Source organism: Anomaloglossus baeobatrachus, chromosome 9 (genome assembly GCF_048569485.1).
Source record: "Anomaloglossus baeobatrachus isolate aAnoBae1 chromosome 9, aAnoBae1.hap1, whole genome shotgun sequence".
Classification (NCBI taxonomy): Eukaryota; Metazoa; Chordata; class Amphibia; order Anura; family Aromobatidae; genus Anomaloglossus; species Anomaloglossus baeobatrachus.
The window spans coordinates 24604670-24619268 of NC_134361.1; the positions used below are offsets into that span (position 1 = coordinate 24604670).

Here is a 14599-nt window from a genome sequence, read left to right on the forward strand (position 1 = left end):
AGGGCCTAGGAAGCCGGACACAGGGCCGCGGATGTCGAATGCAGGGCAGAGGATGCTGAACACAGTACAGAAAGCCGTGGATGACCGAGTCAGGACGGAGAGCCGTGGATGACCGACGCAGGACGGACGAAGAGCCGTGCATGACCGACGCAGGACGGACGGAGAGCCGTGCGTGGCCGACGCAGGACAGACGGAGAGCCGTGCGTGACCGACGCAGGACGGACGGAGAGCCGTGCGTGACCGACGCAGGACGGACGGAGAGCCGTGCGTGACCGACGCAGGACGGACGGAGAGCCGTGCGTGACCGACGCAGGACGGACGGAGAGCCGTGCGTGACCGACGCAGGACGGACGGAGAGCCGTGCGTGACCGACGCAGGACGGACGGAGAGCCGTGCGTGACCGACGCAGGACGGACGGAGAGCCGTGCGTGACCGACGCAGGACGGACGGAGAGCCGTGCGTGACCGACGCAGGACGGACGGAGAGCCGTGCCTGACCGACGCAGGACGGACGGAGAGCCGTGCCTGGCCGACGCAGGACGGACGGAGAGCCGTGCATGGCCGACGCAGGACAGACGGAGAGCCGTGCATGACCGACGCAGGACGGACGGAGAGCCGTGCATGACCGACGCAGGACGGACGGAGAGCCGTGCATGACCGACGCAGGACGGACGGAGAGCCGTGCATGACCGACGCAGGACGGACGGAGAGCCGTGCATGACCGACGCAGGACGGACGGAGAGCCGTGCATGACCGACGCAGGACGGACGGAGAGCCATGCATGACCGACGCAGGACTCAGGGCCAGGATGCCAGACACAAAAGTGAAGACCGGTTACGTCAGAGGACTGGTTCACAGGGCAGCCTAAATCTAATTTCTCACCTTGAGATGTTCTAGATTTCTTGATAATCGTTCATAAGATCTTCCAGGCTTTTTATTTCCCTTTCTTTATTAGGACTTTTTATTTTCTTTGAACTTTTATCTGATGGTTATGTGATTTTATTGAAATTTTTAAAATAAATTATTGAAACATAGTTGCTCACCTCTACTATGAATTCGTACAGATGAGTTGGATTTCTGCATTTATACTTTTACAGTAAAGAAAACCAAGTCCATCAATGAGTCCCATTAACCAGACCACCATAGCAGGAGGCTTCAGACTTAAAGGAGTCTCAGATGTTCCTGAAGTACAAGTTTTCATCTTCCTTCTGGTCCTTCTCATCTATCTCATTTCTCTTGGTGGAAACCTGACCATTATCCTACTGGTCTGCCTTGATCGTCACCTGCACACCCCCATGTACTTCTTCCTCTCCAACTTGTCCATGATCGATATATCTTGCTCGACTACGACGCTACAGAACATTTTTGTGGCCTTCACAACTCAGAACCAAATGGTTTCTGCCGTGGCCTGTATGAGCCAGGCATATATTTTCTGTTCATTAACCAGTAACGAGCTCTCCATTTTAGCCGCCATGAGTTTTGATCGTTATGTGGCCATCTGTAGGCCTCTACATTACCACACGGTCATGAGTCGGAGGCTCTGTGGTCTTCTGGCGTCCATCAGTTGGGGTTTTGGGTTCATTGAGATGGTTCCGACTCTTATGTTCATTTCAAGCTTCACTTGTTATATTTCGAAGGAAATTGATCATTATTTTTGTGACGTTTTGCCCATCCGAGACATCACGTGTAGCGACACTTCTATTTTGGACCTTTACATTCTAATTTTTGGCAACGTAAACATTTTTATTTTACTCTTCTTCACTACAATGTCTTACGTCTTCATCATCTCCTGCATTTTAAGGATCAGCTCGAGCGCCGGCAGACGTAAAGCCTTCTACACGTGTTCCTCGCACATCACGGTGGTGGTGATCTTCTATTCTTCCATCGTCTTACAATATATAGTAACAGTTTCCGGGAACAACATGGGCTCCAACCTCATCTTCTCTCTGTTTAACACGGCCATTGCCCCCATGATGAACCCACTGATCTACAGCTTAAAAAATAAAGATGTCAAATCAGCCCTACGACGAACGTTGAAATTCTGTGAAAAGAAGAAATAATTTACATTTTAACCCCTTCACAACATCCGGCGTATATGTACGGCGCAAGTTGGAAGCAATAAATACTTTTTCTCGCCCCGCAATAAACAAGCCATCACACGGCTCCATCGACCGAAAAATGAAAATGTTACGAGTCTTGAAAAATGGCCACAACCCCCCCCCCCCCCAATTTTTTTTTTTTTGCAAGCTTTTTTTGCACCGTGGTATGATGTAGCTATATGAACAGATGGAAGACTGCAAAGTGTGAAAACAATCCTGAAGACCGAATATATGAGTGCATTACTGCTAAAGACTATACTTGTCATATTGAGGAGCCCAGTACAAATTGATCAATTCACAAGCGCTCATCGGCCAGTAACAAGACTATATAGCCTTTAATCATCCGGGCGTTAGGTCTTCTACTATACACGGATGTTATGAGCACGGCTACAAGCGATTGTGTAGATACAGAAGCCGGAATCTGGCTGTCAGAGAAAGCCAAAGTTCCTATGGAGAAGGCAGACACAGTTTATTACAGTCTCTGCCTTCTCCATCACTAAAGAAGTGTGTGCAGGAATAGAATGTGCTGATGGCACATCCTCCTTTATACACAGCATCATGTAATCACTGTGTATAGGGACGGAACAAGAATTGCTGAGTCATATGGGACCCTGACAAATCTGCTGTGCTGTCAGGAGGATGCTTTTCTCCGGTAACTTGGGTTAATACACCAACCCCAGTTACAGGGGAAACAAGATAAAAATAAAAAGGCTCTAATATTTAAAATAACCTCCCACAAAAAGGTCTTTTACAAAGTTATGGGGGGGGGGTTAAAATGTATAAAATAACAAAAAAAAAAACCAAACAAACAAAAACACAAAAGAAGGGAATTTTGTTTACTTACCGTAAATTCCTTTTCTTCTAGCTCCTATTGGGAGACCCAGACAATTGGGTGTATAGCTTCTGCCTCTGGAGGCCACACAAAGTATTACACTTTAAAAAGTGTAACCCCTCCCCTCTGCCTATACACCCTCCCGTGCATCACGGGCTCCTCAGTTTTGGTGCAAAAGCAGGAAGGAGGAAACTTATAAATTGGTCTAAGGTAAATTCAATCCGAAGGATGTTCGGAGAACTGAAAACCATGAACCAAAAGAACCATTCAACATGAACAACATGTGTACACAAAAGAACAAACAGCCCGAAGGGAACAGGGGCGGGTGCTGGGTCTCCCAATAGGAGCTAGAAGAAAAGGAATTTACGGTAAGTAAATAAAATTCCCTTCTTTGTCGCTCCATTGGGAGACCCAGACAATTGGGACGTCCAAAAGCAGTCCCTGGGTGGGTAAAAGAATACCTCGATAAAAAGAGCCGAAAACGACCCCCTCTTACAGGTGGGCAACCGCCGCCTGAAGGACTCGCCTACCTAGACTGGCGTCTGCCGAAGCATAGGTATGCACCTGATAGTGTTTCGTGAAAGTGTGCAGACTAGACCAGGTAGCTGCCTGACACACCTGCTGAGCCGTAGCCCGGTGCCGCAATGCCCAGGACGCACCCACGGCTCTGGTAGAATGGGCTTTCAGCCCCAAAGGAAGCGGAAGCCCAGAAGAACGGTAGGCTTCAAGAACCGGTTCCTTGATCCACCGAGCCAAGGTTGACTTGGAAGCCTGCAAACCCTTACGCTGGCCAGCGACAAGGACAAAGAGCGCATCTGAACGGCGCAGGGGCGCCGTGCGAGACACGTAGAGCCGGAGTGCTCTCACCAGATCTAATGAGTGCAAATCCTTTTCACATTGGTGAATTGGATTAGGGCAAAATGAAGGTAAGGAGATATCCTGATTGAGATGAAAAGGAGATACCACCTTAGGGAGAAATTCCGGAACAGGACGCAGAACCACCTTATCCTGGTGAAAAACCAGGAAGGGGGCTTTGCATGACAGCGCTGCCAGCTCCGACACTCTACGGAGCGATGTAACTGCCACTAGAAATGCCACCTTCTGCGAAAGACGTGATAAAGAGACATCCCGCAGCGGCTTGAAAGGTGGTTTCTGAAGAGCCGTTAGCACCCTGTTAAGATCCCAGGGTTCCAGCGGACGCTTGTAAGGTGGGACTATGTGGCAAACTCCCTGCAGGAACGTGCGGACCTGCGGAAGCCTGGCTAGACGCTTTTGAAAAAATACGGATAGCGCCGATACTTGTCCCTTGAGAGAGCCGAGAGACAACCCCTTGTCCGTTCCGGATTGAAGGAATGAAAGAAAAGTGGGTAAGGCAAAAGGCCAGGGAGTAAAACCCTTATCAGAGCACCAGGATAAGAAAATCCTCCAAGACCTGTGATAGATCTTGGCGGACGTTGGTTTCCTGGCCTGTCTCATGGTGGCAATGACATCTTGAGATAACCCTGAGGACGCTAGGAGCCAGGACTCAAGGGCCACAGAATTCAGGTGGAAAAACGGCCCTTGTGACAGCAAGTCTGGGCGGTCTGGAAGCGCCCACAGTTGACCCACCGTGAGATGCCACAGATCCGGGTACCACGACCGCCTCGGCCAATCTGGAGCGACGAGAATGGCGCGACGACAGTCGGACCTGATTTTGCGCAGCACTCTGGGCAGCATCGCCAGAGGAGGAAATACATAAGGCAGTCGAAACTGCGACCAATCCTGAACTAATGCGTCCACCGCCAGAGCTCTGTGATCTTGAGACCGGGCCATGAATGCCGGGACTTTGTTGTTGTGCCGTGATGCCATGAGGTCGACGTCCGGCGTTCCCCAGCGGCGACAGATCTCTCGAATCACGTCTGGGTGAAGAGACCATTCCCCCGCGTCCATGCCCTGATGACTGAGAAAATCTGCTTCCCAGTTTTCTACACCCGGGATGAAGGTGTTCGTCCCCGATGGCGAAACGCAAAAAGCGTTGATGTTCGGATGCGATCGGCACATGGAGATAAGCATCCTTGATGTCGATCGATGCTAGGAAGTCTCCTTGTGACATCGAAGCGATGACCGAGCGGAGAGATTCAATCCGAAACCGTCTGGTGCTCACATGTCTGTTGAGCAGTTTGAGGTCCAGAACGGGACAGAACGAGCCGTCCTTCTTTGGCACCACAAACAAGTTGGAGTAAAAGCCGCGACCATGTTCCTGGGGGGAAATAGGGATCACAACTCCTTCTGTCTTCAGAGCGTTCACCGCCTGAAAAAGTGCATCGGCTCGCTCGGAGGGCGGAGAGGTTCTGAAGAAACGAGTCGGGGGACGAGAGCTGAACTCTATCCTGTAACCGTGAGACAGAATGTCTCTCACCCATCGGTCTTGAACATGTGGCCACCAGGCGTCGCAAAAGCGGGAGAGCCTGCCACCGACCGAGGATGCGGTTTGGGGATGCCGAGAGTCATGAAGAGGCCGCCTTGGAGGCATTGCCTCCGGCGGGTTTTTGGGGGCGTGGCTTAGCCTGCCACGCATAGGAGTTCCTCTGGCCTTTCTCCGGCCTGCTGGACGAAGAGGATTGAGGCTTGGCGGAGGGACGAAAGGACCGAAACCTCGATTGTATTTTCCGTTGCTGAGGTCTCTTCGGTTTGGACTGGGGTAAGGAGGAGTCCTTTCCCTTGGATTCCTTAATAATCTCATCCAATCGTTCGCCAAACAAGCGGTCGCCAGAAAACGGCAAACCGGTTAAGAACCTCTTGGAAGCCGAGTCTGCCTTCCATTCGCGCAGCCACATGGCCCTGCGGACTGCCACAGAGTTAGCGGATGCCACCGCTGTACGGCTAGCAGAGTCTAGAACTGCGTTCATGGCGTAGGAAGAAAAAGCTGACGCCTGAGAAGTCAAAGACGCAACCTGCGGAGCAGAATTACGTGTGAGCGCATTAATCTCAGCCAGACAAGCTGAGATAGCTTGGAGTGCCCACACGGCTGCAAAAGCCGGGGCAAAAGACGCGCCCGTGGCTTCATAGATGGATTTCACCAGGAGCTCTATCTGCCTGTCCGTGGCATCCTTTAGCGATGAGCCATCTGCAACCGATACCACAGATCTAGCCGCCAATCTAGAGACTGGGGGGATCCACCTTGGGACATTGAGCCCAACCCTTAACTACGTCAGAGGGGAAGGGGTAACGTGTGTCAGTAAGGCGCTTAGTAAAGCGCTTGTCCGGAACCGCTCTGGGCTTCTGGACAGCATCTCTGAAGTTAGAGTGATCGAAAAACGCACTCCGTGTACGTTTAGGGAACCGAAACTGGTGTTTCTCCTGCTGAGAAGTCGACTCCTCTACAGGTGGCGGCGGGGGAGATATATCCAACACCTGGTTGATGGACGAGATAAGGTCATTTACTATGGCGTCCCCTTCAGGTGTATCAAGATTGAGAGCAACGTCAGGGTCAGAGCCCTGAGCTGCGACGTCCGCCTCGTCCTCCAGAGAGTCCTCAAGCTGGGAACCCGAGCAGCGTGAAGAAGTCGGGGAAGATTCCCAGCGGGCCCGCTTAGCCGGTCTGGGACTGTGGTCCGGGCAGGAGTCCTCCACGTGAGACCTAGGGCCCCCCCTGGGAACGCGCTGCGGCGCGGACAGAGAGGGGCCTGGAGGCGACGATCCAACAGGGCCCGGGGCCTGTGTAAGGACCGGTCTGGACTGCAAAGCTTCAAGCAGCTTGGCAGACCATTTGTCCATAGACTGAGCCATGGATTGTGAGAGTGACTCAGAGTTTTTCAGCAAAAACGGCAAACTCTGTCCCTGCCGCCTGGACAGGGAGAGCAGGGGGGTCTACCTGAGCCGAGGGGCCCACTAGTGACCGAGGCTCCGGCTGAGCAAGCAAAACAGGGGTTGAGCATTGCTCACAGTGAGGGTAGGTGGAACCCGCAGGTAACATAGCCGCACAAGAGCTACAGGTCGCAAAATAACCCTGTGCCTTGGCACCCTTGCTCCTTGTGGACGACATGCTGTTGTCTCCTAGGAGAGTGATCACTGAGGGTATATGGGAAAGGGTATACAGCCCGACCGAACAGAAATATATAAATATATAGTATCTATTCCGGCACCCTGAGGGGACCAGCACCGGGTGACCGGTGTGTGGCTTACCGACTGCTAAAAAGCGGAGCGTGTGTCCTCCAGATTCCCTGCCTTAGGTCTCCCAGCGTTGCAGAGCTCTTTCCTGGAAATCCTCCACCGGCAGAATGCCAAAAAGAAGGGAATTTTGTTTACTTACCGTAAATTCCTTTTCTTCTAGCTCCAATTGGGAGACCCAGACAGTGTGTAGTGGGGTGTATAGCTACTGCCTCTGGAGGCCGCACAAAGAACTACACTTAAAAGTGTAAGGCCCCTCCCCTTCTGGCTATACACCCTCCCGTAGGAGTACGGATTCCTCAGTTTTAGTACCAAAGCAAGAAGGAGGAAAGCCAATAACAGTTTCAAAACCAAATTCAATCCGATAACTAGATCGGAGAACTTAAGAAACAACGTGAACAACATGTGCACCCGAAAAAACGAAACCCTAAAAACAGATAGGGCGGGTGCTGGGTCTCCCAATTGGAGCTAGAAGAAAAGGAATTTACGGTAAGTAAACAAAATTCTCTTCTTCTTTTTCGCTCCTAATTGGGAGACCCAGACAGTGGGACGTCCAAAAGCAGTCCCTGGGTGGGTAAAAAGATACCACATGAACGGGCTGTCATACAGCCTCTTCCTACAGGTGGGCCACCGCCGCCTGAAGGACCCGTCTACCTAGGCTGGCGTCTGCCGAAGCGTAGGTATGCACTTGATAGTGTTTGGTAAATGTGTGCAGACTCGACCAGGTAGCCGCCTGGCACACTTGCTGAGCCGTAGCCTGATGCCTCAACGCCCAGGACGCACCAACGGCTCTGGTAGAATGGGCCTTCAGTCCAGATGGAATCTGAAGCCCAGCAGAACGGTATGCGTGAAGAATTGGTTCCTTAATCCACCGCGCCAGGGTGGATTTGGAAGCTTGCGATCCCTTATGCTGACCAGCGACTAGGACAAAGAGCGCATCCGAACGGCGTAGAGGCGCCGTGCGAGAAATGTAAATCCTGAGTGCTCTCACCAGGTCCAACAGATGTAAACCCTTTTCAAATTGGTGAACTGGATGCGGACACAAAGATGGCAAAGTGATATCCTGATTGAGATGAAAGGAAGAAACCACCTTGGGAGAAAACTCTGGAATTGGACGCAGTACTACCTTGTCTTGGTGAAACACCAGGAAGGGAGATTTGCAAGATAACGCCGCCAGCTCGGACACTCTTCGAAGAGATGTGACCGCTACAAGAAAAACTACCTTTTGTGAACGCCGAGAAAGGGGAACCTCTTTCAAGGGCTCGAAAGGCGGCTTTTGAAGAGCAAGGAGAACCTTGTTCAGATCCCAGGGTTCCAATGGCCGTCTGTAAGGAGGAACGATATGACAAACTCCTTGGAGAAACGTGCGTACTTTAGAAAGCTGTGCCAAGCGCTTCTGAAAGAATACGGATAACGCGGAGACTTGACCCTTAAGCGAGCTAAGGGACAAACCTTTTTCCAACCCAGACTGCAGGAAGGAAAGAAAAATTGGCAATGCAAATGGCCAGGGAGAAAACCCTTGAGCCAAGCACCACGCTAAGAATATCTTCCACGTCCTGTGATAGATCTTAGCTGAGGATGGTTTTCTAGCCTGTCTCATTGTGGCAACAACTCCCTGAGACAAACCTGAGGCCGCTAGGATCCAGGACTCAATGGCCACACAGTCAGGTTCAGGGCCGCAGAATTCAGATGGAAAAACGGCCCTTGAGACAGCAGATCTGGACGGTCTGGTAGTGCCCACGGTTGGCCTACCGTGAGATGCCACAGATCCGGGTACCACGACCTTCTTGGCCAATTTGGAGCGACGAGTATGGCTCGCTGGCAGTCGGACTTGATTTTCCGGAGAACTCTGGGTAACAATGCTAGAGGTGGGAACACATAGGGGAGTCGGAACTGCGACCAATCCTGAACCAAGGCGTCTGCCGCCAGCGCTCGGTGATCGTGAGACCGTGCCATGAAAACTGGGACCTTGTTGTTGTGCCGTGACGCCATCAGATCGACGTCCGGCGACCCCCAGCGGTAACAGATCTGTTGAAACACGTCCGGGTGAAGGGACCATTCTCCTGCGTCCATGCCCTGGCGACTGAGAAAGTCCGCTTCCCAGTTTTCCACGCCTGGGATGTGAACTGCAGATATGGTGGACGCTCTGCTTTCCACCCACGTCAAAATCCGCTGGACTTCTTGAAAAGCTTGGCGACTGCGTGTTCCCCCTTGGTGGTTGATGTACGCCACCGCCGTGGAATTGTCCGACTGAATCCGAATCTGCTTGCCTTCCAGCCATTGTTGGAAGGCTCGCAGGGCAAGATAGATTGCTCTGATTTCCAGAACATTGATCTGCAAGGTGGACTCTTCCTGAGTCCACGTCCCCTGAGCCCTGTGGTGGAGAAACACCGCTCCCCACCCTGATAGGCTCGCATCTGTCGTGACCACTGCCCAGGACGGGGGAAGGAACGACTTTCCCTGTGACAATGAGTTGGGGAGAAGCCACCAACGTAGAGAGTCCTTGGCAGTCTGAGAGAGGGAGACAGTCCTGTCGAGGGACGTCGATTTCCCATCCCATTGGCGCAGAATGTCCCATTGGAGAGGGCGCAGATGAAACTGCGCGAACGGGACTGCCTCCATTGCTGCTACCATCTTTCCTAGGAAATGCATGAGGCGCCTCAGTGAGTGCGACTGGCTCTGAAGGAGAGATTGCACTCCAGTCCGTAGCGAGCACTGCTTGTCCAGTGGAAGCCTCACTATCGCTGATAGAGTATGAAACTCCATGCCAAGATAAGTCAGAGATTGGGTCGGGGTTAGATGAGACTTTGGAAAGTTGATAATCCACCCGAAAGTCTGGAGGGTGTCTAGCGCCACCTTCAGACTGTGTTGGCATGCTTCTTGAGAGGATGCCTTTATAAGCAGGTCGTCTAGATACGGGATGACCGAGTGACCCTGCGAGTGCAGAACAGCTACTACTGCTGCCATGACTTTGGTGAAGACCCGGGGGGCTGTTGCCAGACCGAAGGGTAACGCTACGAACTGTAGGTGCTCGTCGTGTATGACGAAACGTAGGAAACGCTGATGCTCTGGTGCAATCGGCACGTGGAGATACGCATCTTTGATGTCTATTGATGCTAGAAAATCTCCCTGAGACATTGAGGCTATGACGGAGCGTAGGGATTCCATCCGGAACCTCCTGACTTTTACGTGTCTGTTGAGCAACTTCAGATCCAGGACGGGACGATACGATCCGTCCTTTTTTGGGACCACAAACAGATTGGAGTAAAAACCGTGACCCTGTTCCTGAAGAGGGACGGAAGTCACCACTCCTTCCGCCTTTAGAGCGGCCACCGCCTGCAACAGAGCATCGGCTCGGTCTGGTGGTGGAGAAGTTCGGAAGAAACGAGTTGGCGGACGAGAACTGAACTCTATCCTGTACCCGTGAGATAGAATATCTCTCACCAATGGTCCTTGACGCTTGCTAGCCAAATGTCGCCAAAGTGGGACATCCTCCCACCGACCGCGGGTGTGGGCATCGGAGACCGCAAGTCAGGAGGACGTCGTTTTGGCAACGGTTCCTCCGGCTGGTCTTTTTGGGCGTGACTGAGACCTCCAAGAATTTGAACGTCTCTGGTCCTTTTGAGTCTTTTTGACGAGGCGAATTGGGACCTGCCCTGTCCTCGAAAGGACCGATAACCAGACTGACCCCTCCTCTGTTGGGGCTTGTTTTGTCTGTGTTGTGGCAAGGAAGAGTCCTTACCCTTGGAGTGTTTGATGATTTCATCCAAACGCTCTCCAAACAATCGGTCACGAGAAAAAGGCAAATTGGTTAAGCACTTCTTGGAATGAGAATCTGCTTTCCAATGTCTCAACCACAGAGCCCTACGCAAAACAACTGAGTTGGCTGACGCCACTGCCGTGCGGCTTGTAGCGTCCAGAACAGCATTAATCGCGTACGACGCGAATGCCGCCATTTGCGAGGTCAATGGTGCTACCTGCGGGGCAAATGCACGTGTGACTGAGTCGACTCGCGCAAGCCCGGCCGTGATAGCTTGGAGTGCCCATACGGCCGCAAAAGAAGGCGCTAATGACGCTCCAATCGCTTCATAGATGGATTTCAGCCAGAGCTCCATCTGCCTGTCAGTGGCATCTTTAAGTGCCGCTCCATCTTCAACAGCAACCAAGGATCTAGCTGCAAGCCTGGAAATTGGAGGATCCACTTTTGGACACTGGGTCCAACCCTTGACCACTTCAGAGGGAAAAGGGTAGCGTGTATCTTTAAGTCGTTTAGGAAAACGCCTTTCAGGATAAGCGTGGGGTTTCTGGATTGCGTCTCTGAAGTCAGCGTGGTCCAGAAAAGTGCTTAATGTACGCTTAGGGTATCTGAAATGGATTCTCTCGTGCTGCGAAGCTGACTCCTCTACAGGAGGAGCTGGTGGGGAAATATTCAACATCTTATTGATGTTAAATATAAGATCATTAACTATGGCGTCACCATCTGGTGTATCTAGATTGAGAGCGGTCCCAGGATCAGAATCCTGATCAGTTACGTCCGCCTCATCACCCATAGATTCATCCCGCTGGGATCCAGACCATTGAGATGAATGTGAAGGCCCGTCATAACGAGCCCGCTTAGGCTTGCCCGGGGCCATCGTCCGAGTCAGAGTCTTCACCCTGAGGTGTAGATGCCCGTCCCGGAGCTAGGAGCTGAGGGGGACCAGGGGGCAATGATTGCACAGTGTCCGTGGCCTGAAGTACAGGCCTAGCTCGCAATGTGTCAAGAATTTGTGACATAGTGAGAGACATTCTGTCAGCAAAAGCTGCAAACTCAGTTCCTGTCACCTGGACAGCATTCACAGGTGGTACACCCTGGGACACGTCCAGCAGAGGTCCCGACTGTGCAAGCGCCGCAGGGGCCGAGCACTGCACACAATGGGGGTCCGTGGAGCCTGCCGGTAGAAAAGTCCCACATGCGGTGCAGGAAGCATACAATGTCTGTGCCTTGGCACCCTTGCGTTTTACGGGCGACATGCTGCTGGCTCTCTGCATGTGAGAGAGTCTATAGCCAAAGGGCGACCAGCGCTATGTAATACCAAGTATTTGTAGCAACAAAATACTAAGAATACTACGAGCACAAGAGGGGGTGAGCCTGAGGGCTGCTTACCGCCCGCTGAACAGCGGGTAAGAGGCTGCAGAATGCCTTGTCTGGGTCTCCCCGGCTCCCCTCTGCAGCTCAGCGTGTCAGCAAGAATGGCTGCCGGCTAATGTGGAGAGGGGCGGTCCGTGGGAGTTCCCAAACAAAAGTGCGGGAACAGTGTCCCCTCTGTGCTGACTGTGAGGGCTGGAGTATGTAAAAACGACTCCAGCCCTCAGCGCTGATGCACTGGCCAGCGTCCCGCCCCTCTCCTGACTGGCAGGTCTGGGGGCGGGAACGAACGAAAGCAGGCCGCAAAAGCCGGGGACTCGAGTTATCAGCGCGGGCCGCCGTAAAAGCGCGGGCCGCGCTGAAGTCCCCGGCGCACTACAAGTGCCAGCCGCGCCGCTGTTCCAGCGGCCGGCGCGACCGAGTCCTAGACGTGGGCAGCGTCCCGCCCCTCTCCTGACTGGCAGGTCTGGGGGGCGGGAACGAACGGAAGCAGGCCGCAAAAAGCCGGGGACTGTAGTTATCAGCGCGGCCGCCGTAAAAGCGCAGGCCGCGCTGAAGTCCCCGGCGCACTACAAGTGCCAGCCGTGCCGCAGTCCCAGCGGCCGGCGCGGCCGATTCCCATAAGTGTGCCTGCTTCAGCTAAGCTGAATGAGGCCATGGCACAGGCGCCGCAGCGCTGATGTCCCCCGGCGCACTACAACACCCAGCATGCTGCGGTGTGAGCGCCAAATGCACGGGGACACAGAGTACCTTAAGGAAGCAGGGCCATGTCCCTGATGTACTCCGCTCCATCCAGCATCTTCTCCAGGGGGCTGTAGATGGAGCACGGTCTCAGTGCCTGGAGACCGGTAAATCCACTTCACCCAGAGCCCTGTAAAAAGGGATGGGGAAGGAATCAGCATGTGGGCTCCTGCCGCCGTACCCGCAATGGGTACCTCAACCTTACAAACACCTCCGACATAAGTGGGGTGAGAAGGGAGCATGCTGGGAGTCTGTATAGACCCTCTTTTCTTCCATCCGACATAGTCAGCAGCTGCTGCTGACTAAAAACAATGGAGCTATGCGTGCGTGTCTGACCTCCTTGCGCACAAAGCTAAAACTGAGGAATCCGTACTCCTACGGGAGGGTGTATAGCCAGAAGGGGAGGGGCCTTACACTTTTAAGTGTAGTTCTTTGTGCGGCCTCCAGAGGCAGTAGCTATACACCCCACTACACACTGTCTGGGTCTCCCAATTAGGAGCGAAAAAGAAAATGGCTGCCGGAGCTCTCTGGGGAGGAGTGGGGCAGTGGGCGGCGCTAGAAAAGTGCGGGAATCTGGAGTCCCCACAGTGATCAGTGAGGGGGGAGGAAACATACAGGATGCTCCGGCCCTCACATCCGATGTCAGGTCGGCAGTCCCGCCCTTACCCCTGATAGACAGGCCCGGGGGTGGGAGTTTTGCTACTAGGCCGCAATTGAAGCCGGGGACTAAATTTAAGACCGCGGCCGACAAGCAGGCGCGGAAGTCCGCCGGCCGTCACCAATAAGCAGCTGCTGCAGCGTCCGGGATGAAGGAGCTCCATGCACATCCCCCATGGGGACACAGAGTACCTTAGTGATGCAGGGCCCGGTCCCTGAGGATAAATAGACTCCTGTCCGACAGATTCCCACAGGGGCTGCGGAGGGAGCACGGTCCCAGTGAATGGATGACCGCTCAGGATCCCACTTCTCCCAGAGCCGCTAAGGGATGGTGAAGGAGACGGCATGAGGCTCCGGCCTTTGTACCCGCAATGGGTACCTCAACCTTAACAGCACCGCCGACGTAGTGGGGTGAGAAGGGAACATGCCGGGGGCCCCGTGGGGGCCCACTTTTCTTCCAACCGATATAACTAAAATGAGAATGCATGAGTGGATGTGTGCCTCCTTCCACACAAAGCATAAAACTGAGGAGCCCGTGATGCACGGGAGGGTGTATAGGGTGTAATACTTTGTGTGGCCTCCAGAGGCAGAAGCTATACACCCAATTGTCTGGGTCTCCCAATGGAGCGACAAAGAAATGCCAGTGTAAATCAAAGTGGTGTTATTAGCCACAACCCTGTCTAAAAATATTATATATACACATATATACATTCTGTACATACATAGTATAATTTTTTTTATTTTTTTTTAATGAACGCATTTATTTTCTCTTTCACGGGAAATACGAACAGGACATAAAAATTAAAGTATCATGTATAATTTTTTTTTTCTTTTAGAAAGACAAAAATTACTTGAATATCTGAGTGACAGTAAAATGTTTTGTAGATATTTAAAACTACAGAAAAATAAAAAAAAAATAAATAAATAAAAATGTGTATGGTCAGGAAGTGTGTGATTCCCCACCTCCCCCATAAAACCTGTCCTTTAACTTTGA

General features: G+C 52.6%; 1 protein-coding gene across 1 annotated transcript; it reads left to right on the top strand.

Annotated features, from left to right (window-relative positions):
• Positions 1-1117: 1117 nt before the first annotated feature.
• LOC142251744 (olfactory receptor 6C74-like) lies at positions 1118-2059 on the top strand. Its single transcript, XM_075324796.1, has one exon. It carries the CDS (start codon positions 1118-1120, stop codon positions 2057-2059), a length of 942 nt encoding a protein of 313 aa, XP_075180911.1.
• The last annotated feature ends 12540 nt before the right edge of the window (positions 2060-14599 follow it).

Excerpts from the sequence above, each read along its gene's own strand:
- LOC142251744 (XM_075324796.1), top strand. The coding sequence starts at position 1,118 with ATGAGTCCCATTAACCAGACCACCATAGCAGGAGGCTTCAGACTTAAA.